This window comes from Corvus kubaryi, unplaced genomic scaffold, assembly GCF_017639235.1.
Source record: "Corvus kubaryi isolate FWS band 111438036 unplaced genomic scaffold, C.kubaryi_AGA036_p1.0 37392, whole genome shotgun sequence".
Classification (NCBI taxonomy): Eukaryota; Metazoa; Chordata; class Aves; order Passeriformes; family Corvidae; genus Corvus; species Corvus kubaryi.
In genome coordinates, this window is record NW_024581131.1 from 7,618,996 (window position 1) to 7,641,739 (window position 22,744).

At 48.5% G+C, this 22,744-nt stretch overlaps 1 protein-coding gene across 2 annotated transcripts in view; it reads left to right on the forward strand.

Annotated features, from left to right (window-relative positions):
* RNH1 (ribonuclease/angiogenin inhibitor 1) overlaps nt 1-11,173 on the forward strand; it is a 12,726-nt gene extending 1,553 nt beyond the window's left edge. Inside the window, exons 1-10 of one of the 2 annotated variants that reach the window (XM_042038565.1) lie at nt 440-521; nt 2,169-2,274; nt 3,504-3,674; nt 5,511-5,681; nt 6,328-6,498; nt 7,283-7,453; nt 7,943-8,113; nt 9,049-9,219; nt 9,995-10,165; nt 10,381-11,173. In XM_042038565.1, coding sequence (XP_041894499.1) covers nt 2,189-2,274; nt 3,504-3,674; nt 5,511-5,681; nt 6,328-6,498; nt 7,283-7,453; nt 7,943-8,113; nt 9,049-9,219; nt 9,995-10,165; nt 10,381-10,468 — 1,371 coding nt within the window. In that variant the 5' untranslated portion in view covers nt 440-521; nt 2,169-2,188 and the 3' untranslated portion in view covers nt 10,469-11,173. Of the gene's footprint in view, nt 1-439; nt 522-2,168; nt 2,275-3,503; nt 3,675-5,510; nt 5,682-6,327; nt 6,499-7,282; nt 7,454-7,942; nt 8,114-9,048; nt 9,220-9,994; nt 10,166-10,380 lie in introns of those variants that run through there. The other variant, XM_042038564.1, reaches the window with a different exon arrangement.
* Nucleotides 11,174-22,744: the final 11,571 nt, after the last annotated feature.

Here is a 22,744-nt window from a genome sequence, read left to right on the forward strand (position 1 = left end):
GAAGGAAGGAAGGAAGGAAGGAAGGAAGGAAGGAAGGAAGGAAGGAAAAAATGGGGAAAAAGACGAGGAAAAAAGGGAAGAGGGAAGGAAGAAGCACATGAAAGAGGAAAGTAGAAAGTGAAAGGGGAAAAAGAAAAAAGGAAGTGAGGAAAACAGGAAAAAAAGGAAGGAAGGAGATATGAAAGAAACAGATAAAGAAAAGTGGAGGGGAAAGAAAGACGGGGAAGGGGTGAAAGAAGGTCGGAAAAGAGGGGGAGAGGGAAGCAGGGACAAGTCAGGAAAAAATTAAGAAAGGGAAAGACAAGAATTGCGAAAGAGAGGAGAAAGGGCGTTAAGTGTCAGAGCAGGAAAAAAGGGAGAGGGAGAAAAACGGACGGAAAGGAGAAAGAAAAAGGGAGAGAAAGAGAAAAAGGGAGAATAAAGGGAAAAAAGGGAGGAGGGACAGATCCTGCCCCTCCCCGCCGCGATACGAGGCGGAGCCGGGCCGAAGCCGGCGGCAGCTGCGCGGTAGCGGGACGGCGGTAGGAGCTGGGGAGCCGGGTCGGGCCGGGCCGGGGCGGAGGGAGCAGGGAAGGGAGGAAGCCTGGGAGGGAGAAGCGCTGCCTGCGGTGCGGGAGGCGGTGCGGGAGGCGGCGCGGGAGGCGGCGGGGCTGTGAGCACCGGGGCGGGGGGGACCGGGCAAGGGCGGCAGCGGTGGCGGCTGTGCCCCGGGGCAGGACCGGGCCGCTGCCCGGGACCCCGAACGGGATCCTCCCTCGGCTCGCAGGAGGGTGCAGAACTCGGGGCTGGGGGGAAAACCCTTTCTCGATCCGGGGAAGGTAAAACGGGAAAGGGCCTGAGTGACGCGGGGAGGGCTGTGACGGTCCGGCTGCGACTGTCCTCTCGCCTGTCGCCGCTGGCTCCGATCCCTGTCACCCCGCGACAGCTGGGGCTGTGGCGCCATCCCACGTAGGCCGTGGGCCGGGATTCCCGGCAGCGCTCGCGTTGGGAAGGGAAGGGCAGAGGCCGAGCTCGTCCGTGAGCTCACGATCCCGCTGGCGCCGTGTGCCGGTCCCGCCGCGGTTCCCGAGCGCCGCCCCGCGCTCGGGCGTGGCCCCTCCCCACGTGGGTCCCGGGTTTGTTGTGGGTGCGACCTGACGGGAGCGTGGTACCGAGCTGGCCTCTGAAAAGCGGGTTTGGGATCCCCGCGATGTTACGGCGGCGGGAGGGGACTGGCATGAGGGAAGGCTGTGGCTGACTGCAGCTCACATTCCGATGGGATAGCTCAGGGATTATTTCTTTCACAAACGCCCCGTAGTCTGAGTCATGCTGGCCAAACCAGAAGACCAAGGCTGCGTTTTGTCACCTACTGCAGCGCTGCCTTTAACCCCATCCCTTGTAGACTAAACCTAGAGCACAGCTACTGGCCTTGGCATGTTTATGTGCACGTTTATCTGGAGCCGTTCTGCAAAGCGCTGTGTTTACATCACTTCAGAAATGCAGTTTGATTGCAGAACAAAAAAAAAAAAAAATCTAAATCTGCTTACCAGCTTCTCTGTACTTTGATTTGCCCGACCAGAGCGACCTTTCAAACCCTGGGTATCGAATTGTGGAGGAACACTTCTCCCATCCATGCAAGTTCCACTTCTCACATACAGACACATGTCCAGCAGGATTTTTAATTTCAGCCCAGGCAGTTCTCATGCTCATGTTCCTCATTCACCCAAATTCTCTCAAAAATATCCCAATTTTAAGTATAGCTTGAGGTTCCACAGCGGGTCAGGTGTGCCACGCTTGTGGGACTTGGTGTCCGTGTGGCTCAGCAGTGCAATAGTGAGCGAGTAGCACCAGTGCCCCTATAAAGCTCCTTTTGCTTAAGCTCCCTTGAAGGGGGAAGGGGAGCATCTTATTCTCACACAAGCAGCCTTCAGATAACAGGCTGTTGCCATATCTCTTCAGGATTCCTGTGCTTTTTTCCTCTCAGAGGAAGGCCTTCCCAAGTCCCAGACAAAACCATTCCAACTCTCCTGGCCTTATACTGGTGTTTGCAGGAGACTGGTTTTGGAAAAATAGAATCTGTCCCCTTTGCACAGTATGACTTATGGCTGAGAGCTGGGGGGATTGAAGAACACTGTTGCTTCTCAGTCAATTAAAAAAAAAAAGTGGTTTTGTTTTGTTTTAATTTTCAGGTCTTATCTCAACTATCAAAATGGAGCTTGACATCCAGTGTGAAGAGATAAGCCCATCTAGATGGACTGAGCTTCTGACCACAATGAAATCCTGCAAAACCATCAGGTAGTAACTGGTTATGTATCATCTCTTTTAAGTAAAAACTTGCATTTCTCTCCTGTGCTTTTCATCTTCAGAACTGTTTGACCTGGGACTTAGAAATTGCACAGCAACAGGAATGATTCTACCCGTTTTTATCCAGAAAATGAATTTAAAGGGGGGATAAACTCCCTCCCTCTTGCAAAGTTTTTTCAAGTACAGATAAATATCCTTTGGTATGAAGTAATGTTGCCCTGTTTCTTGGCATGCCATAGGGCTCAGCTAGGTAAATGTGATTTAAATATTTGACCACCATTTTGATTATTCTGCCTTTCTCTCAAGAGAGAGGGAAGACGTATCTCTGTGCTTATTAGGTTGCACACTCTTTGGGTTGCAGGCTTGATGCTGTCAAGTGATTTTGGCTTTGAAAGTCAGGTACAAGCCATGTGCCATCAGCTTTTAATTCTTCACTTGACCTTCAGAAGTACCAGCCTTGTTTGTTGAGCAGACAATGGGAGGGAACCGTCTCCTGGGGTGTAAGGTGTAGGACAGGGCCCAGAAGAGTTGCTTCTGCAGTCTTTCCCCTCTGCTGGTTGGGAATTCACACTTCCCGGGATGGCATCATCCTGCTGGGGCTGGAGAGAATGGGCCACATAGTGCCAGCAATGCCTCGAGGGCACTGGACCTGGTGAGGGCAACTTCCTTTTGTTTTGCAAAGGACCCTTTTACAGGCAAAGCTTCATGGGCCTGGCTAATGCCCAGGGGGAGAAGCCACTGCTGAACTGCAAACTCAGGGTTTGTGTGCTGAGATTCCTGCTGGAGGGAGATGGTGCAAACCAGCATGACTCACCTGCAAGAGACCAACCTGCTGATGAGTGCCTCTGGGGCTGGCTTTGGAGCCAGTGTGGCTGTTCTCAGTGCAGAACCAGTCTGGCAGCCTGTAAGCTGGCAGGTGGTTTGTCACTGTCACTGTTTAAAGGAAGGTGCTTCCTCCAGCTGTAGTGGGATGACTTGTGCCCTCTTCTGTGCAGCACAGAGGAGGAGCAAGGCTTGTGGAGCTGCCATCCAGCCCATCCTGTGGTGCAGCCCAGAGCACACCTTGGTTTGGGCCACAATCAACACCCAGCAGGTCCTGCACATACTGATGGAGGCATCCCAGGAACTGCAGGAACATTGCCCACTCTGCTTTCAAAAGCAGTACTCCAGCCAGGGAGAGCAGAGCGACTCTGAGGACTGCTTCTCTCCTTATCTTTCAGGTTGGATGACTGCAATCTCTCCAGCAGTAACTGCGAGGATCTCTCTTCCATCATCAACACAAATCCATCCCTCACAGAGCTGAAGCTGAACAACAATGAGCTGGGAGATGCAGGTGTTGAGTACCTGTGTAAAGGGTTGCTGACGCCAAGCTGTAGCCTACAGAAGTTATGGTAAAGCCCCACTGACTGTCTTGCTCTATCATGCTGTCACAAATGAGTGTTTTAAGGTCTCTTAAAGAATCACTGGCAAAGACAGGTTTAATATAAAAGTGAAAGCACAACAGTTCGTTGATAAGGTTCATTCTACTACTTACTAGATGGTTAAAGCACAGAGAGAAAAAGCAAACAAAAACCTAAAGTCAATATCCAATATCAACCCAAAAATTATCTACAGGGAGGCTGGGAGAGGGCGGAAGGGTCAGGATAGGAAAGGGTGAATAAAGAAGACACTCCTTTTGAGTCCCACGGTTTAGAATCCTAAACTGAGTCCTGGACTGGACCAATACTCAGGCCTGAAAGTTTTAACAGCACTTAAACTTAAGAGCACTTAATTAATAGCTTGGGTTAAACAATTTAACAAAGGTTCATATAGAATTACTATAATGCAACAGTAACTCACAGGCCTAACTTACGTATCTAAAGAGTTTAATAATCTAGGACAGCACCATTCACGGTCCATTTGCTGTAGCATATTCCCACCCTCAAGGACACAAAACTAAAGGAGCATGTACAAGGTGCTCACCTGTGGAAAATTCCCCTCAGATTTAGTGAAAGACTCACACTGGATGCCTTTGAGGTTGAGCCTTGCAGAGTGGGGGTGACAGCCCAGGATCCATCGTCATTTGGCAATCACTGGAGTGCAGCAAAGTGGAGAGTTTTCTGGCTCTGAGAGGCATTTTATAGAGGCACCCCACTACATTGTAGCATTAGTGGGCTTCCCTCAGCAAGCCTGGTGTAAGAGCTTTAGTCAGAGCCTGTAGCTGCTGCCCCTGCTCCTCAGAAGGCCTCAAAGAGATGCCTTCTCTGTCCAACATCTCTTCTGCAGGGTACAGGAGTCCTGCAGCTCCTGAGGGGAATCTGGGATCTTCAGGACGCTACCTTGTAAAAATCATTTGCCTTTTAGATCAGATATTAAAGTCCCTGTGCCCCCTGCAATGAGGACTCAGACAAATAGAAAGAAAGTTGACTATGAAGCTGATTAAACTGCAACTCTTTGATGGGCCTTCAAGAAATAACTGGTACTGTGTACTGGAAGACTTGAGTAGTATTTCGGAGAGTTTGCCCTAGGCTTCAGACTTCTCCAGATGCTCAAGGAACAGTCTGGATTAGGCATTTTCAGTTCTGTAGAAATGTAATTGTCCATTTTTGAGGTTCTGGTAAGGTGCCTTAGGAAATAAAAGAGCAACCAAATCCAATTCAAACCTCCCTGCACAACACCTCTCCATTGCCACCAGTCTTGCACGCTAACTCTATAAACACCCCATAGCAATACAAGCACAGTTCCTATGCTACTTCTCCAAGCCTGAATGCTGAAGGATCAACTTCATAGATCCTTCTTGTACTCTACCATTAAACTTCTAAATTATATCTGTGGTTGGATGAGATTTTAACTTCTGCCTACTCTGGATCATGTTTCTAGTGGGGGCAAGAAATCCTAAGATGCCTTTGCTTTATCTCTGGGGTCAGCTTCCTGATATTTAAACCACTTCTATAAAGCAGTTGTGGGCTACTTCTTGTAGGATGGATCCTTACCCTGCTGGAGGTGCTGTATGAGCAATTACACTGAAGGAAGCATGGGAGCTATTGTTTGTGTCACAGGTATAATACCAACTGATAAAATATATTGGCACACCTGTAAAATAACGTTAACTAGCCTAGAGGGGTCATGCACTGTCAGAGCCGTGGTGTCCTTTCCAAGCTCCAGCCATGGCAGATAAACCTCTCTGAGAAGAGCCTCTGTAATTCTAGGAGTGCATTTCCCTCACCCCTGTTGCTTCTCTCCTGCAGGCTGCAAAACTGCAATCTGACTAGTGCCAGCTGTGAGACCCTGCGCTCTGTCCTCAGTGCCCAGCCGTCCCTGACAGAGCTGCATGTAGGGGATAACAGACTGGGAACTGCTGGAGTGAAGGTGCTGTGCCAAGGGATGATGAACCCCAGCTGTAAGCTGCAGAAGCTGCAGTAAGTAGTCACTGTGCTCTTTTGGTTATCAGACAGGCCATGCTTGCCTTTCCCTTGACACAAGCAGGAGTTTTGTTGCCAAGTGTGGATTTGTTCTTGTTTTACTTGAAATTGTCATGCTTATTCATGCTGGTGGGTCTTGTGGGTTTGGAATAGTTGGGTGTATGTTTGTTTAGCCCTCCTGACAGTGGTGGCTGTAAATGCAGGACCTCTGAGATGCCCAGGAAACATCAGATTCTGCTGCCCTTGGTCCTTGTGTCATGGCTGAGCAGGACCAGGGTGTATTTGCAGCCCCCAGCTCCTCCCAGGCAGGCCTGGAGGTGACGTTCATGATAGTGTTGCAGCGCAGAGCCAAGCCCTGTGCTCCAAGGCTGCCTGTGCACTGGTTTAATGGAGGCCTAGTGTAACAATGAGTCTTGCTAGGGTCCCTTGGGATCTAGTTTAAGATTTAATGCTTCCTGAAATGAGCAGAGAGATGCTGTTAAAAACTCTTACAGTTATCTCCGGTTTTATGTGTTGCCTGGTCTCAACTCACATTGGCTTATTTTCTGCCCTGGCTAACACACACCAGGCCCAGCTGATTCTTGTGGTAGCAGAATGTGTGAGGAAAGTTGTCTTTTTGCCTGGTCTTCTTTTCTTCTTGCAGGCTGGAGTATTGTGAACTCACAGCTGATATTGTGGAAGCTCTCAATGCTGCTCTGCAAAGCAAGCCCACCCTGAAGGAGCTCAGCCTGAGCAACAACACGCTGGGAGATACAGCTGTAAAGCAGCTGTGCCGGGGCCTGGTGGAGGCAAGCTGCAACCTAGAGCTACTACAGTAAGGAAGAGCTGGTCATCTCTCATGGCAACTAGTGCTGCTGCTAGTCATACCATCCATAGGACAGGAAAAATTGTTGTCAGCAATGCTTGAAATGTAGGCCACATTTTTTGCTGGCTCAGATTTATGTAACTGGAAACTGCACACAGATGTCTGGGGATTTCAGTTTTGGAGTTTTTGGCACTCCAGGTTAAACCACCACTTACTAAGGGAGACTGCTCACCCATGTCTCAGAGCAGAGGAACAATTGCCCTCAGTGGCTCTAGTTCTTAAACTAGAATTACCAGCCAGTTGAGTATACTTATTCAAGGCCCTTTTTTGCTACAAAACAAAGGTGCTGGGTTTGGCATCATCTTTGGGGTAAAGCCCGTGAAGGGCTTTACAGGAGAAGCACAATTCTTTTTATCTTGCCCTGTGGTTCAGTAGGTGTTGGCTCAGCAGGGACTCATTGTGTGGTACTGCCAAAAGTTCCTCTTAAAAAGGATAACTGATATAAAGGGGAAGTTTGACAAGAATGATTCTTGCATTAATGCATATGAATGGCTGGGTCCAAGTGTCCTGCAGCCTCATGAAATGCAGGACCAGTGTGTTGCCTCACCCAGACCCCGTCTCAGACACCTGTGTCCTCTCTGAGCCTTGCAGGATGTAGCAGTGCCTGGCTGAGCTGCACTGGTTTGCAGCAAGGAGCCAGCCCATAGACCCTTCTCAGTCTGAACTGGGGTGTTGGGGTGTATCTAACACAGTGGGTCTGGAGCAGCAACTCCAACTGTGCTTTTTCCTGCAGCCTGGAAAACTGTGGCATAACCAGCGATAGCTGTCTGGAGATTAGTGCTGTTCTCAGGAGCAAGTCATCTCTGATGGATCTTTCTGTGGGGGACAACAAGATTGGGGACTCCGGTCTGGCTCTGCTGTGCCAGGGACTGATGCATCCTAGCTGCAAAATCCAGAAGCTGTGGTAAGGGTGGGCAGAGGTTTCTTAAATCCCTTCTTCAGCCCCTGAGCTGTTTAGGTTGTGCTGCTGGTTTGCTCTTAAGTGGAAAGTTTCTCAGTTACCCTCTATGGTCAAAAAAGTGTCCCAGCTGCAAATCAACTAATTCCCAAAACTGGGTGGGGACACCATGAACGAGTAGGGCCACGTTGAAATTGCTTGGATCAAATTCTGGGTAGAGGGCGAAAGGAAGTTTGTGATGGCATTGTCTTGGCTTCCACTTGAGTTATCTGTCTACTAGAATTGCATATTTCTGTTTCTTTTTTTGTGTGTTACAAGCAGAGCTTTTGGTGCAGCAGTGGAAAGTAAGGAAAGGAGGAAGCTGTGTGGTATGATGTATGAAAGGATGCAAGAAAATGAGATAATGTAACCAGAAATTTAGAATACTAAAACTCTGTTTTCTAATCTCAGTCATTCTTGGAAGAAAATAAAATAACATTTTGTTCTTCCCTGCAGGTTATGGGACTGTGATCTCACAAGTGCTAGCTGTAAAGATCTCTCCAGACTCATCAGTACAAAGGAGACCCTCACAGAGATCAGTCTGATAGACAATAACCTGAGAGACTCAGGGATGGAAATGCTGTGTCAGGCGCTCAAGGATCCCACATGTAAACTTCAGGAGCTATGGTGAGCTGCTGTCAAGTTTCACATACCCACTGCCTTCTTTGGAGGCCTCACTGAAGAAAGATGTAAGTGAACTAATGCCCACCCAAATAGATCCTGAGTTGCAGTGGTTCCATAAGCAACTCCTGCTGGTTGTTACTGAAAGGATTTATAGACTTAAAAAGGGTTTTTCTAGATTTGAAGACTTCAAAAGGATTTGTATTTCTAAACTTGTAGACACTTTGAAGATCTGCCCCATCACAGTTAGCCTGTTATAAGCAAAAGGAGATCAAGCATCACTTGCAGAGCTTCTAATTAATTGTTTTAGTGTGCAACAAATGGCAGTTAAGGGACTTTTGAAGTTTGAAAGGCCTGATGGAATAGCAAAATGAATGCTGTGATCAGATATTTCAGGTGCTCCACTGGAGCTAAGCTCTCTCACTGATGAGACAAAAGAAAGCTCTAGTGACACAAACATTTCTCAGCATCCTGTGCTTTTGACTGTGTTACCTTTTAGGCTGGGATGGTCTGGTGTCTGGGAGAGGAAATTTGTTCCTTCACTTAGAACTTGAATTTTCCTACATTGCAGATTCATCTCCTGCCCCCAGCTTGGTTCTTCCCCTGCCCTGGTGGCCTGGAAGTCAGTGAGGTGCCTCAGGAGTGCACAGTGGAGCCAACAGTGACTGTTGGAGCAGAACAACTTCTTAGTTCCTCTGCTTTTTGGGCAGGTGCCTTTCCTAGGTGCACACTCCACAACAGACATCCCACATACAGAATGGGAGAGGTGCTGCCTAGAAAGGACTGAGCAGACAGGCATTGAGAGGAGTACAGTGATTGCAGGAAAGCTCTGGTTCCTCTGTTCCACTGTCTGGGCTCCTGTTAAACAAATGTAAAGAGTGAGCAGTGCCTTATAGTCTCCAGATGTCCCACCTAGATCTCACGTCACTTTTGCTTTGCAGGGTTAGGGAGTGTGGGCTCACTGCTGCTTGCTGCAAGGCTGTCAGCTCTGCTCTCACCACCAACAAGCACCTGAAAGTACTGCACATAGGCGAGAACAAGCTGGGAGATGCAGGTGTGGAACTCCTGTGTGAAGGGCTGATGCACCCCAACTGCAACATCCAGTCCCTATGGTAAGGTGCACTCTCAGAAGTCATCTTCTGTCTGAATTCATCCTTTGCCTTTAACTTCCATGGTCCCTATGGCTGCCAGCACAAGTGCTGGTCCAGCCTCACCAGAAGGAGCAGGCAGCCAGCTGGAGCATCACCTCCAGCCCTGGGGTGGGATTTGCCTTCCCCATGAGCCTGTTTCCTTCCCAGCTGGGCCCAGCTCTGGGCTGTGTGATGCTCAACGCCCTGTGCTTGTTCTCTCCGTGCCGTTGGGCAGAAGCCAGAGTTGTGCTCTGATACCTAAATTCACAGTGAGTGAGTGAAGCAGATGGGTCATGGGAGACATCAGTAAGACTTGTAAGTCTGTCCCAGAAATGTATGTCTTTTGACCACTTGAAGCTACTTGGTCATCAACTGAGAGGCCTCAGTTTCCCTCTTTAGAGAGATGGTTGCAAGTCTCAAGTATAATAATAAAGCTTAGAGCTGATTTATGATCAGTTTAAACCAAAGAGAAGATGATGCATGATGGTGAAATTGGGAATAACTTCAATGTTCCTTCTACCCCCATAGCTGCACACTATTAACCTTTAGGGAGGCCTTTGAGGTGTTCAGCAGTCACTACAAGGGCAGCTGTCTCTGTGGCAAGACCACGGGCTAGCCCCTGCTGATGTCTCAGAGATGCCACCTTTGCAGGGATCTCTGGTCCTTGCTGGGGATGTCCATGCCTGCTGCCCGGGTGTGGGCAGTGTTTCCTGGCCCCAGGGCTCACTGCGCCGGCCTCTCCCTCCTCTCCCTGCAGGCTGGGTAACTGTGACGTGACATTAGGCTGCTGTGCCACCCTTGCCACCGTCATGGCCACCAAGCAGTGCCTCACCGAGCTGGACCTGAGCTACAACCCTCTGGACGACGAAGGCATCAGGAAGATCTGTGAAGCCTTGAGGAAGCCCAGCTGCAACGTGCAACAGTTAATGTGAGAGATGGTGGTAGCTCTGGCAGGGGTGGGAGGCTGGTGCTGGTGAGGGAGTAAGGGGTCTTGGGTCATAAAGCATGTTTCTGGCTGCTCTCAGACCTAGATGGGGCCCTTCCTGGTAAATGACCTGCCCATACTGGCCAGTTGTGCATCTTTCTCTTCCCTTAACAGGAGGATGCTCACTAAATCTTGCTTGCCTTTTTGTTCTGGTGTAGTTTGTACGACATTTTGTGGAGTTCTGAAGTGGAGGATGAACTGAGAGCCTTGGAAGAGTCCAAGCCTGGAGTGAAGATCATTTCATGAGTGGTGACTGCCTGCAGAACAATGTCAAAGCAATGTCCTCTTCTTAATCTGAACTTTCATACGTAAAACTAATTAACTTAATAGGGAATTTTCTTGTACCAAAACCATTTGTGGATTCCCTGAGTGGGTGTCTGGGGGGCTGATTGACCTTCTCAGCATCTCTGGATGTACTAACTCTGAGATTCATGAAAGCTACAGCATCACTATCCTTGAAATAAACAATTACTGTCCTGTAGAAGTGGGTCTCTAGCCTTTAGGAGCTCTTTAATCCTATAATCCCTTCTAACAAATTAGTTGGGCTTTAAAGAGAGCTCCTTTCCCAAGGCAAGAGAACTACCCACTGCATTGTTACTGGGTGGTGCTTTCAATAGGTCTCTGGGGAAGGCTCTCAAAAAAACCTAAATGTTTTTAATCTAAAATTGTGCTCTCCCCTGTCTTTCCCTAAAAGAGTTCTTGGAAAAGCAGTGGTGGCCAAGGCACTAGAGAAAAAAGAAATGAGCAGCTGTTCAGCTATGTAATGTCAAAATTCATGCTTTTTGAAAAGTGATTTTCCTACAAACAAAAGATGCTGTGTGCATTTCTGCTAGTATGGGAAATGAGTACATGATTGATATGTTTGATCTGGCAAAGAGTGTTTCTACAGGAACTTTATACTTAATTTTTCTACTTATAAAAATAAAATATATCTGTATATTTCTCCTTTAAGACCAATCTAGTTACTTGTGAGCTGCAATACTACTAACACCTTGTTTTACTTATTTGTTTTTGGTAAGTCCCTAGCTGAAACATGCCAGGAAAAGATGTTAGTCAAGGCCTTAGGTAAAGAACAAGCCTAGAAGACATTTCAGTTTTCAGGGGACACCGGGATTTCATGCTCAGAGTTGTAATAAACCTTTGTTCCAACAGAAAATACAGCTGCTGCACACCTAAACCACAAAAGAATGAATATATCTTTAAAAAGATAGAAGGCAGAAGGCAACGCAGAAGGCAAGCCTGACATTGCCCTTGGCTGGCCTTGCAGGATGAATGCCAAAAAAAATCCCATTCCCCAACGTGTCCTGTAGTGGTCACTTGGTGTTTCCTTCACTGGCAAATTCTGTGTGGACACCCAAGGTAAAGGTGTCCTCCAGGCTTTGCTTTCTGCTGCTCACATTGATCCCGTAGAGGCCACAACTGGCTTCTCTTTGAACTAAGCAGTTTCTACAGTAGCCTTCGCAAACCTAAAATGGTACATGAGAAACAGCTTAGTTGTGTCTTCAGGCAGGTGTGAAGGATAGGATTTGGTTTTTTCCTAAAGGCATGTCTCTCATAGCTGCCCAAAATGCTACAAACCCACTCCTTTTTGCTTTGGTCTTCTCCATCAATAAAAACTTACCCATTCTAAGGGGCTCATAAATAGGCTTTTCAGTTCACGGTCTCTCCTGGACTTGGTGTGCCTGGATTAATTTCAGGCTGGGGGAGAAGACAGGGCTCCAGAGGGTAAAGAGATGTGTAGGGAGAGCCAGAAAAATTAGGCATCTGGGGGGGTGTAAAAACAGCCCTCTAAAAAGACACAGTAAATAGTATCAGAAGTGGATTTTCCCTGTCCTGGCTGCCCGAGGGGGGGCACTCTGCTGTCGCACTGCAGCTGCAATGCCTGGAAAACGCCGCCTCTTCCTCCCCCGCAGGCAGATGAGCATTGGGAAGGGTCTTCCAGCACGGCCCCACAGGGGGCGTTCAGCCTGGGACAGCCTGCTCCCACCTGGGGTGAAGCCGACGCCTGCCTTTGATCCCGGAGTGGCTTTGCATTTCCTCCAAGAACGCAGACAGGATTTGGAAAAGTCTCTCAGCAAATGCCACGTGTCCAGCTGCCAGCCACAGCAAGGAAAACCACAAGAGCCATATTTTGCCATCTCATGAGCTCAGGGCATCTCATGCCAGGCCAGCCTGGCAGAGCTCTACAGTTCCCCCCCGGATGGGCATGAATCTGTGCACTCAGAGCCTGTGCTGCGCTTTAAGACAATGTGAAGTCCTGTGCTTAGCTCTAAAAAGTAGGTATAAATCCCAGGATCCAGGAGCAAGCCCCTGTAGCAAGAGACACTTGTACTCACAAACAAGACTCAAGCAAGGATTTCTATTCCTAAAAGCGCATTTGTTTTTATTCATCTCTTAGTTGGTCCAACTCACTTCCCTGACAAACCTTGTCACAGCTGTGACCTTGGGAGAGCTGAAAGACACAGGAATTTGCTTCTGTATTTTAGATGTGTGGGTAGGTGCCATTTTAAGCTAAAGTAGTCAGGAACTGAGTCACAAACCTTTCATGTGGACTAGGTAGTAGGCTGGCAGGCAAAGCCTTACTCATATCAAGACCACAGCTGGAGCACTCAGCAGTTTCTGGGACACTGCAGTCACATCCTGGTTCTCAGGGCAAATGCTTGGACTCCCTTGCAAACAGTGGTTTGCAAGTACTGACTTTCTACCAGCAAGGGCTGAGTTTCACCTCATATAAAGAAACTTAAGGACAAAATTATGCAGCCAAAATAGAAGACTAAGAAATACCAGTATGACTTTCACTTTAAGCAAATATTAGAACCTTAAAAGACATGCCCCAGAGATTGAAATTCAGAGAAAACAGGTCTGAATTTTGGACCTCAGTAACAGCGACAGTGGTTTAGGGTGTAGTAAAACTTCAGGTTTTTCCTAGTAGTTTTAGATTCTACAGTAAATCTAATTTTTTATTCATCACAGCAGATAATCTTGAGCTGGGAGGTCACAGCGTGCCAGTTAACACTGCCAGAAGCAGTTAAACAAATATTACTGTCCTCACAAACAGTTTATACCCCAACCAAACCTCCTACTTGCTTTGGAATATCAAGTCATGGCTCCTCTGGCATCCCTGACTGCTCTCTTGGTGGCTGGGCTTTTTGGAAAGGAGTTCCAGCACAACAAGGCTCCAGGCTCCAACTTCAAATAATAGTGATGCTACCAGCAATTTCAGGGCTCCAGCTGAATCTGAAAGGGGAAATCAAGCCCACTGTGTTTGAAGAGTTAACCATACACAGCACCCTGCTTTGAAAACAGTGCTTGCCATCTGAGTCACTCCCAAACCTCTACTAAAACAGTCTAAAAGGGACTTATTGCCTGAATTCCCCTTTTGCACAGATCATTGTGATTTTAAATTATCATTTCCAATATATCTCCTCCTTTCTGTGTGCCAATTTAATCAGTTGCCTCTTCCTCCACCACACCTCCTTTTCATTTCATCTCTTTTACTAAAGGGGAAAAAACGGGGAAAAAAACCCAAACAAACCACTAAGGAGGAAAATCTCTCTCCCCATAAGGGAAGAAGAATTTTCATCTACTTTACCCATTCCCCTCCTCACAGCTGCAAATGAACCATGGACATTTCTCTTCCTGGAGCACAGCATCACAGCCCCCTCCTTACTGAGTGATGCCCACTCCTCTGACAGTCACACCATAAATGCCAGCCAGTTCAGTGCACTTCCACCTTGGCAAGGACTTGCAAATTGGCATCCTGATGAATATGTGAGGTTAGTCTTGCCTCTCTCAGCTAAAGCCAGCTGCATTCACCACGAGAGGAAAAGCAGCCCCCAGCAGGAGGAAGAAACTGTGCTGGGTCAGATGACTGCACAGATGATAAGCCTTTCCAAGCTAGAGGGCAAATCGGTGGCATGTAGGTTGCAGGACCATGTGGCTGGGGGGGATGGAAACTTTAATTGGCCAATATCATGTCAGAGCCTATCTGGTTTGCAATTAGAGGCAGGTATGCAGTGGAGAGGTGAATTGTTGGCACTTTCTCAAGCCCTTGAAGATGTTCCAAAGCAAACACTCAGGAAAAGTCCTAAGCCAGGCCATGCTGCCCTCACGCTGGCACATAGCAGCCCGTAATATCCAGAGGGAAATAAAGTAGCAGCACAGCTGTCACTTGCACTGGCACCCTACATGCAGCTCATGCAAATCCTCCTCTGCTGCTCCCCGTTTCCTGCTTCACTGGTGATTATCACATCCCAGGAACAGCCCGGTGCCATCGGGACAGCGCACAGACCCAGCACTGCCCACGCCAGCTTCTTTACATCCCCTCTGTGTTGCTTCTGCCTCATCTACCCTTCACAGAAACACTTAGTTCAGACCCCAGTTACGCTTGGCAGATGATTAAAGCACCTCTTTGCTCCTGGGTACAGAAGTGCTCTGCAGGCCATATTGGGATTGTCTGGGAAATGCTGCCTGCCTCCGTGACTTCTGGGTGCAGCTCAGCTGAACCAGCTCCTCATGGCTGGGTTGGAGGTGTCACTCATCTCTCATGTGCCGTAACTGCAAACCAAGGCATGAGGCTGCACTCAGAGATACTCAGAATATAAAGCACCAAAGAGCTTGCTCTGTGGCACTTCCCACAAAGAGGGAAAAGAAGACTCTTTTGTTCATCCCTGACTCCAGCGGGAAGTTGTTGCTTTCTACCCATCAGGCTCCCACGGGATCCATTTCCTGCTCTGTGCCACAGGATGCAAAGCAAATCTAAATTAGAGAAATACAGAGCATGCAGCCCTGTCTCCTAACTACAGCAGGATCAAAGACAGCTGTAATCCCACCAACGTGGGTTAGAGTCACCTAATGAATGCTCTGGGGAGGAAATCTGGCTGGATTTGGATCACTTGAGAGAAAGCAAGCAGAGCTTCCAAGGCTGGAGACAGAAAATGGGACCAATCCGAGAAATCTCAGGGAAGGTTCATTGAAGCCCAGGTGGGATGAGGAGTGAAAACCAGATGAGGGAGGAAGGAAACCACTGGAGGATGGTGTTCTACATCCTTTCTCACTTCCCTCCAGAGTTCTTGGCCCTGTAATCTCCATGTAATTTAGCACCATCTTCTGAAAGAGAGAACCACTCCTGCTTTTCAGATGGCTCATTGCTGCTAAGTGTTTCAAGCCTTTCTAGGTTCCTGGATTTTAGGCCTGGCAGAACTGAAAGGGTATGGGGTGGCTTTGGCACATCTGAGACTATGGATCTTGCTCCACAAGTGTGTGCAAAGATTAAAGAGTACTCACTGCTGGCATCAAGCTGCTACAGGACATGTTTGTCCAAAAAAAAAAAAAAAAAAAAATCCTACTGCTTTGGATAGGGAAAGTAGAGTTAAAACAACTGCATAGCAAAAGCAGGTGGAAAGCACATACTCTTGGCCCGTTCATTTATGCCGTGCCCATGAAGGGCTTGCAGACCTGGAAGGACTTCACAAGTCAATATGGATTGGTGTCACTAAGTCCAGCAAGGGGCTAGAATTGCTCTCCTGCAAGCCCCTCAGAGCTCAGCCTTTTCCTTCATGGCCTGCTGAGCCTCTCCCAGGACCTGCAAGGGAGCAGGTATGGAGCAGCTCTCATTGTGACTCTGACAGCTGGATTTTCCTAGCAGGCACCCAAAACACCAGCCCTCCAGAGTTTTGGTGGAGTTAATGAAGCAGCACCTCTCCACCTTGTTCCTTCCCCACGTATGCCCTGTTCTGACCTGGCTTCACCAATACTGGCTCCCACCTTGCTGAGTGATTTCTCTCTGGTGAATGACAGGGAGTTAATGAGTTTGTTTGGAATGAGAGTGTCTGCTGCAGAGATGGAGATGTGCTAAATACACCCTACACTGCAGCTGGGGATCAGGGGCTCACCTGGAGTCTCTGGCAAACAACCTCAGGAGAAACCCGAGGTCAACCATTAGAGTTTTGGAGCTAGAGTTATCGAGGACCAGAAGCCCACTATACTCCAGCTGAAAAAGAGATATTAACAGCCTATGAGGGAGTTCAAGCCACCTCAGAAGTTGCTGGGACAGAAGCATCTCCTCTTGGCACAACTGCCTGTCCTACACTGGATGTTCCAAGGAAACATCCCCTCAACACATCACACAACCAACGCTAGATGGAGTAAGTGGGTAGCACTGATTACACAACGAGCCCGAATGGGAAAACCTTATTTCCTAGGAATCCTAGAAGAGATTATGGGCTGGCCAGAAGGCAGAGATTTTGGAGCAGTGCCTGAGAAGGTGACTTGTGCCCAAGAAGCACCACCATATAACGAGTTACCAGAAAATGAAAGAGGCTATGGGAGCTGGGAGAGTGTTGGTAACACACCAACATTTTGGCTACTGCCAAGCAGTGCTGTCCCTGTGACATTCCTTCCCCCATCAAGGGGCTGGGAGTGGGCACGATCCTGGGAGGGGACACATCCAGGCCAGCTGACCCAAAGCAACCGAAGGGATATTCCATACCATATGACATCAACTCAGATATAAAAGCTATGGGAGGGAGAAGGAATTGGGGGCATTTGTTATCCTACCCTGTTTGCCTTCCAGAGCAACCACTTCACATGCTAAAGCCCTGCTTCCTGGGAAGTGTCTGAACATCCTTGCTGATGGGAATTAGAGATGAATGTTTCCCTTAGCTTATGTATGAGTAAAATTTTGTTTCTCTTTTTTTGCTTTACTAAACTGCCTTATCACAACCTAATAGTTTCCATGTTATTTGGCACACAACCAAATGACAGTCCTTTTTGGAATTCATTATCAAAAGAGAGAGGAACCCAAGACAATATATTTTCTACACAACACTGCACTTCCATTTCTATCCCAGTAATATCAAATCCTGCTCTTTCCCTCAAACATAAACCCTTCCTACATTCCATTTATATCATAGTAATAGAAAATATTCCTCTTTCACTCCAGCAGAAGCTCTTCCCAGGTGTGCACCACAAGTGCAACAGAGTCCAAAAATACTGGAGATGCAAAGTAGAATAGAATAACCTAGAACAGAATGGAACAAAACAAAACACAATATATTTCATATGCAATGTTGCACTTCCATTGATATCCTAGTAATAAAAATACTGCTCTTCCACTGCAACAGAAACCCTTCCCCTGTGTGCACCAGGGCCACCACTAGACCAGTCACAGAGATGCACAACAGGGAAGTGAGGAGATGAGCTCTTTGGGATGCAAGCAAAACCCGGTGGAGAGGTATCACAGTGTGGGACAGGGACCTTGGCTTGTTTCCTTGTGAATTAAGGGGAGCTTCAGAGCTTTTGAAGTCCGAGACTGAGAGAAGTGAAAACACTGGCAGATGAGTTCCTGGGCACACTGTTGCAAAATCTCTCCTCTCACCTGATCAATAGTTTTAACTTACTTCCTTCTCCTTTACCCATCTCTTAATTTTTTTACTGAAAAAAGTAATTGCAAACCATTCCCATACTTTCTTAATCCCCTATGACCAAATGGATCCAATTCTTCTCCCACTCCAGCCTGTGTCTTGGTTACTGGCTGTGGTTTCCAGTAAAATTTATTCCTCAAGTTCCCAGTGACCTTCCTGCAGCTGCCCATGGCTCACCGGGGGATGAGAAAGCTTGGGCAGGCAGCTCTGCAGTGGGGAAATAGCCAGCTCAGCAACAGGAGAGAGGAGGCAGCACCAAAATACCACCGACAGCTGCTAAGAACTATTAGAAGCTATTAGAAGGCTGCAGCTGCTCCTCTCTGATTAAGAGAAGAGACAAGGACAGAAAAAAAAGCATGGCAAGAGGGGGATTAAAATCTGAAAGAGCCTGCCCTGCATGGCCAGGGGTGAGAGAAGCAGCCTATGCTTGCTCTCCCTCTTGCAGCACAGACCGGGCTGTGCAATTCAGTCACTGATTAGCCTGAGCTAACACATAGCTGCTAAGCAAGGTCCTGCTCTTTCCAGCTCTTTCTTCCCACTGCCTGAACCAGGACTAGATGCTCGTGGAGGCAACCTGCCAGGGGTCCTGGCTGCACCACACAACCCCTTGTGGGCCCCCTGGCTCTACTGCAAAGGCACCAGGTCTAAACATACCTTGTTTTCTTACTACCACTGTAGGAACAGGAGAGAAGTTCAACATGACCAGACTATAAAAGATCCATACCTCTCTTTTCCTCTTGTCTTCATTTTCCTTAGGTGGAGTTGTTACAAACTGAGCTGAACAAGCCATGCTCCTGCCCCATCTCCTCCTTCAACAGGACCAAGGACCTCAGCAGCATGAATTCAGGACTCCTGCCCTACTACCAGAACCAGCCCACCCTTTCTTCCTTCCTGCATTCCCATCTGGGTCCAGCTGCTGAGGGAGGTCTCATCTCACATCTCCAGACTCCAGTGTGTGGTCCAGGAAGGCAAAGATGGGTGGTGAAGAACTGCAGCAGACCAGTCTGTGCAGACCAGTTTGCTCTCTGCAGGATGCTAAGATGGAGAAAAGCACCCTGACATGGGAAGTGAGACAGGGTGTGAGCTCAGTAGCCATAAAGAAGGGGGCCTTGCCCAGAGAAAAAATGTGTAACAGCTTCTGGAGATGTCTCCTTCTCTTACCCCTCTGAGGAACAGAGTAGGGCAGTCACCAGGCCTCACGGTACAGCCAGATGAGAGGCTGGCCCTTTGCAACATGAATAAGACCCCAATTGCCATCAGCAACCAGAGGGGTCAGAAAGCCCAGAACCCCCAAATCTCTTTCATTTTCGAATGGGTGCCCTACCAATTTCCTGGACATTTTATTTTTGCGCTCTGTATTATTGATGTAGTGTGGGGAATTGATTTCCCCAAAATCTGTGTTTCATTTTTCAACCAACTATCCCTGCACACGTTCTGCAGAAACCAGGGGCTGGCAGTAAGAGAGTGCATGAAACTGAAGGCTTTGTACTCTGAACCTCTTTCCACATTATGCCATGGTGCCCAGGAGCTCAGCTGGAGGCAGAGGGAAGAGGGTCACCCAGAAATCTGGAGTTGCACCACCAGCTGGATAAAGACAAGCTGGTACTGCACAGTTGGTACAAGCACACAGTTCTCCAGGTGTTAGCTAGAGGTGTAACCAGCCAAGGATTGATGGCTTTCCTGGGGCCACATAATCCTTTTCTGGTTTTAGGCACGTTTGCTCCTCCCAGGAGCAGCCAGCAATTGCTGGCAATTTTGGAGCAAGTGGTGCTCCTATAAGCACTGCTGGACTAGATGGCTTGAGGGTCTAAACCTGAATGGTAGCTCCCACGTGTTGCTACAGGTATCATGTTCCTTGACAAGTGTTCAGCTGCACATTATTTCAAAGCCCCTTTGATTTGGCCACTAAGTTTTCCTGGGGTAGCAAGCAGAAACCCAGGGAGCTTAGGCCGGACACAGGAAACGGCCACATGCTGGAGAAACAGCTGTGGAGGGGGGACACAAAGAGGGGACTGAGAGCTGAAGCCATGTGTGAGCACAGGCAGTGACAGCCCCAGGCTGCCATGGAGCATGTGTGGGCAACTGGCAGAGGATGTGCCCTTGTGCAAGGGGATTCCAGCACTCCTGGCCCTCCATACAGCCCTGGCAAACTTTGCATGGAGGAAGGGCAGGACTCAGCAAGGTCAGAGAGGTCATGGCCTCCACACAGCCTGTTCAAGGCGGTCTGAGAAAGGGGACAGGGTCACTTAATGCTGCGTGACGGTCAACAGCACGAGGTCATTAGCTGGGTGGAACACTTGCAGAAGAGGTTTTTTGGGTGATACCACTGAAAGAAAGCACCTGAATTTTACTTCTTGACACGGGCCCCTTTGATAGCGTAAGAGCCCAATCCTGATTTCCCCAAAAGCTTATGGTTGTGAATGGAAACACATGAACACAGGCCCTGAAGGCAGGTAGCATCCCTTGAATGAGTTCAGCTGTAGTCCATATGGATGCACAACTAAAGATAAAAAGACACTAGAAAGTTGATTGATTTGTCTAATCTCAAAAAAGTAATGTAGCTGGGAGCTTGAATTTATATTGAGATCCTCTCTGGCACCTCAGAAAGACATCACTGTTTTTTTTCCTAGTAGCCTCCCAGGCTTGGCTTTTTAGGACTTCCAAATTTTTTACAGAAAGAGTGAAAACAGAGACTTTGGGGCTATTGGAGTGAAACTGTCTTGGGGTGAGCCCTACTGTGCTTGCCCAGAACAGGTTGGTAATGGGAATGCATCCCCCACCTCTCTACTCTGAGATACCAGTCAGAGGCTTTCTATGGCAGTACAGCCATCCCCAAACTGAGCATGGGCACCTCTCGTGTGCTGCAGGCACAAGGGTCGTGTCTCATCTCTGACCTCTGTGCAGAAGCAATTTCTCCAGGGAAGGAAGCTGCTTCCAGCACCCAGCACTGGCAGGGCAAGAACTCGGAAGCACCAAGGTGGCCGTGGCTGTGGGGCCCTACCCTGTCTCCACGTCCAAGGGAACACCGGTGTGAGACACATCAGGCACCTGCCTACCTCACATCATCCTCCTGCTGCAGGAACCTGGGATGGATCCTCAAGGAGGGCTAAAGCTGGATCTGCTTCCCCACCCTTCGTCTCCCCACTCCAGCTGGATCTAATGGCTCAAATGTTTTCTGCACCCTGAAGCAGGGAGTTTAATATACCTGATGACATTTTTACTGCCATTAATTCTAATGAATCCTGGTATTCTTGCTGTCCATATCTATTTAGTCTTTCTCTGAATCTTAATGTATTTCTGCCCTTGGGAATTTCTGGGGCATGCTCACAGCATGTCACAGGGGAAAATAAATTAAAGAAAAACAGATTTTCACAGCTTAAAATTTCCTTTCACCTGTTTCACTGTCATGATGTGATATGAGAGACCCATTTATCATTTCCTATACTCCCAGTCTGTCTTATGACTGATTTCCCAGGCTTTCAAAGTGGCAGATTCCCTCATAAAAGAACCATCCTCTGACTTGCCTGCAGGCAGGTGTGGGTTGGAACGACAGTTTTCCTTTGTTTTGCATTTTTTCTTAGTGGCACTGCTTAAAAATCCTGCCACTATGCCCTAGTCTCAAGATATGTAAGGTTTCACCTTTCAAGAAATCTGTTAAATATGTGGAAGGGTTTTGCATAGAGTATCACAAAAATAAAAAAGTAAGGTCACAGAGGCTTACGTTGGTGTGGAAAGCAAGCCAAAGGAGGCCAGCAGAAAAGGGGAGGGAGAGGTGCTGAGTTGAAATGGGTGACCCTGCAGCCATCCCCATCTTCGCACATTTCCTCTCGTGCTTGCTTGCCCTACAGAATGTCTTCGGGTGGCAGCACAGGCCTGGCTCCCTGGTCCTCTGCAGGCAGGACGGAGGAAGCTTCGAGGAGGAAGATCTGAGGAAGGCTTTGATGCACTGCAGGCTGGAGGGGGTGTGTGAGCTGGGATGGGGTGTCCCCAGAAGCCAGTGTCCAGCTCTCTGGAGTTGGGCTGAAGTGTCCCCAGAGGCCAGTGTTCAGCTCTCCAAGGTGCAAAGCCCGGGCAGGGCCATGGCAGTGGGTGACAGCTCAGGGCTGCTTGCAGGAGGTTGGCTTCTGGGCAGTGGAAGTTCTCCAGGTAAATAGAATTGTAGAGCTGCAAAGAGAAAACAGAAAGGAAGAACTCTTTTTGTCATTCTCTGCCCGCTCCTTCCTGCAGAGGCCAAACATAATTTGGTTGTCTTTGGGGTCTTCCTCCTTTCATCCATGACCATTTTCAGCCCTTCCAGGCTTCCGTCTCCAAAGCTGTCCACACAGCAGCAGCAGCAGCAGCACTCCTTGATGTCTGTCACCCTGGCTGCTACTCTGGAGCAGAGGCTTTCTCTGGCCTCTTTGAGGATGTACCATTGTCTGAGTGTAGAGACAAATTCAGGAGAAGACACTCTGGAATGAGTCGTCTCCTCTAAAAAGGTTCCAGCAAATCCACCAATAGGAAATGAATACTAATGGATGAAAGTGGAAAAAAAAACCAACCCAACAGCTTATTAACAATCAAGGCAAGGGGGGAAAAGTAAATAAATGCTAGATATTAAACTGTCAGACCTTACCTCCCCCACACACCGGAACAACACCGCAAAATGCCGGGGAGAATACCCACTCATGATGTGACACGCGGTACAAGATGGCGCCGGCGTCTCCCTCAGGGAGAAGAGCTCGGAGAAGAGCTCAAACAGGAGCTTCACGCAGCAGTTCGGGTAACAGATGAAAACCCGGTGACTCTCTGGCCGGTCGACCTCCTCTCCACGGCAGAGGAAGCAGCTGGGCTGGAGCCTCTTGGTTTGCTTTCTCTCCCCGGCTCGGCTTCCCGAGGTTTGGGGCCGGAACGGAGCGGCCCCTCTCCCGCCGGTCCCGTTTCTCTGGTCTCGGACTAACAAGCTGTTCAGTTCACCTCAAAGATAGCTGAAGGATTGCTGCTGCAGCTTCTTCGAGGCCAGGGAAGGGAAGAATTTCTTGCCTGGGTTGACAAAACCAAGCTAGGCAAGCAAAACCAGACTGCACCGCAGCCTGGGACGTAAGGCTTCGGAAAAGCC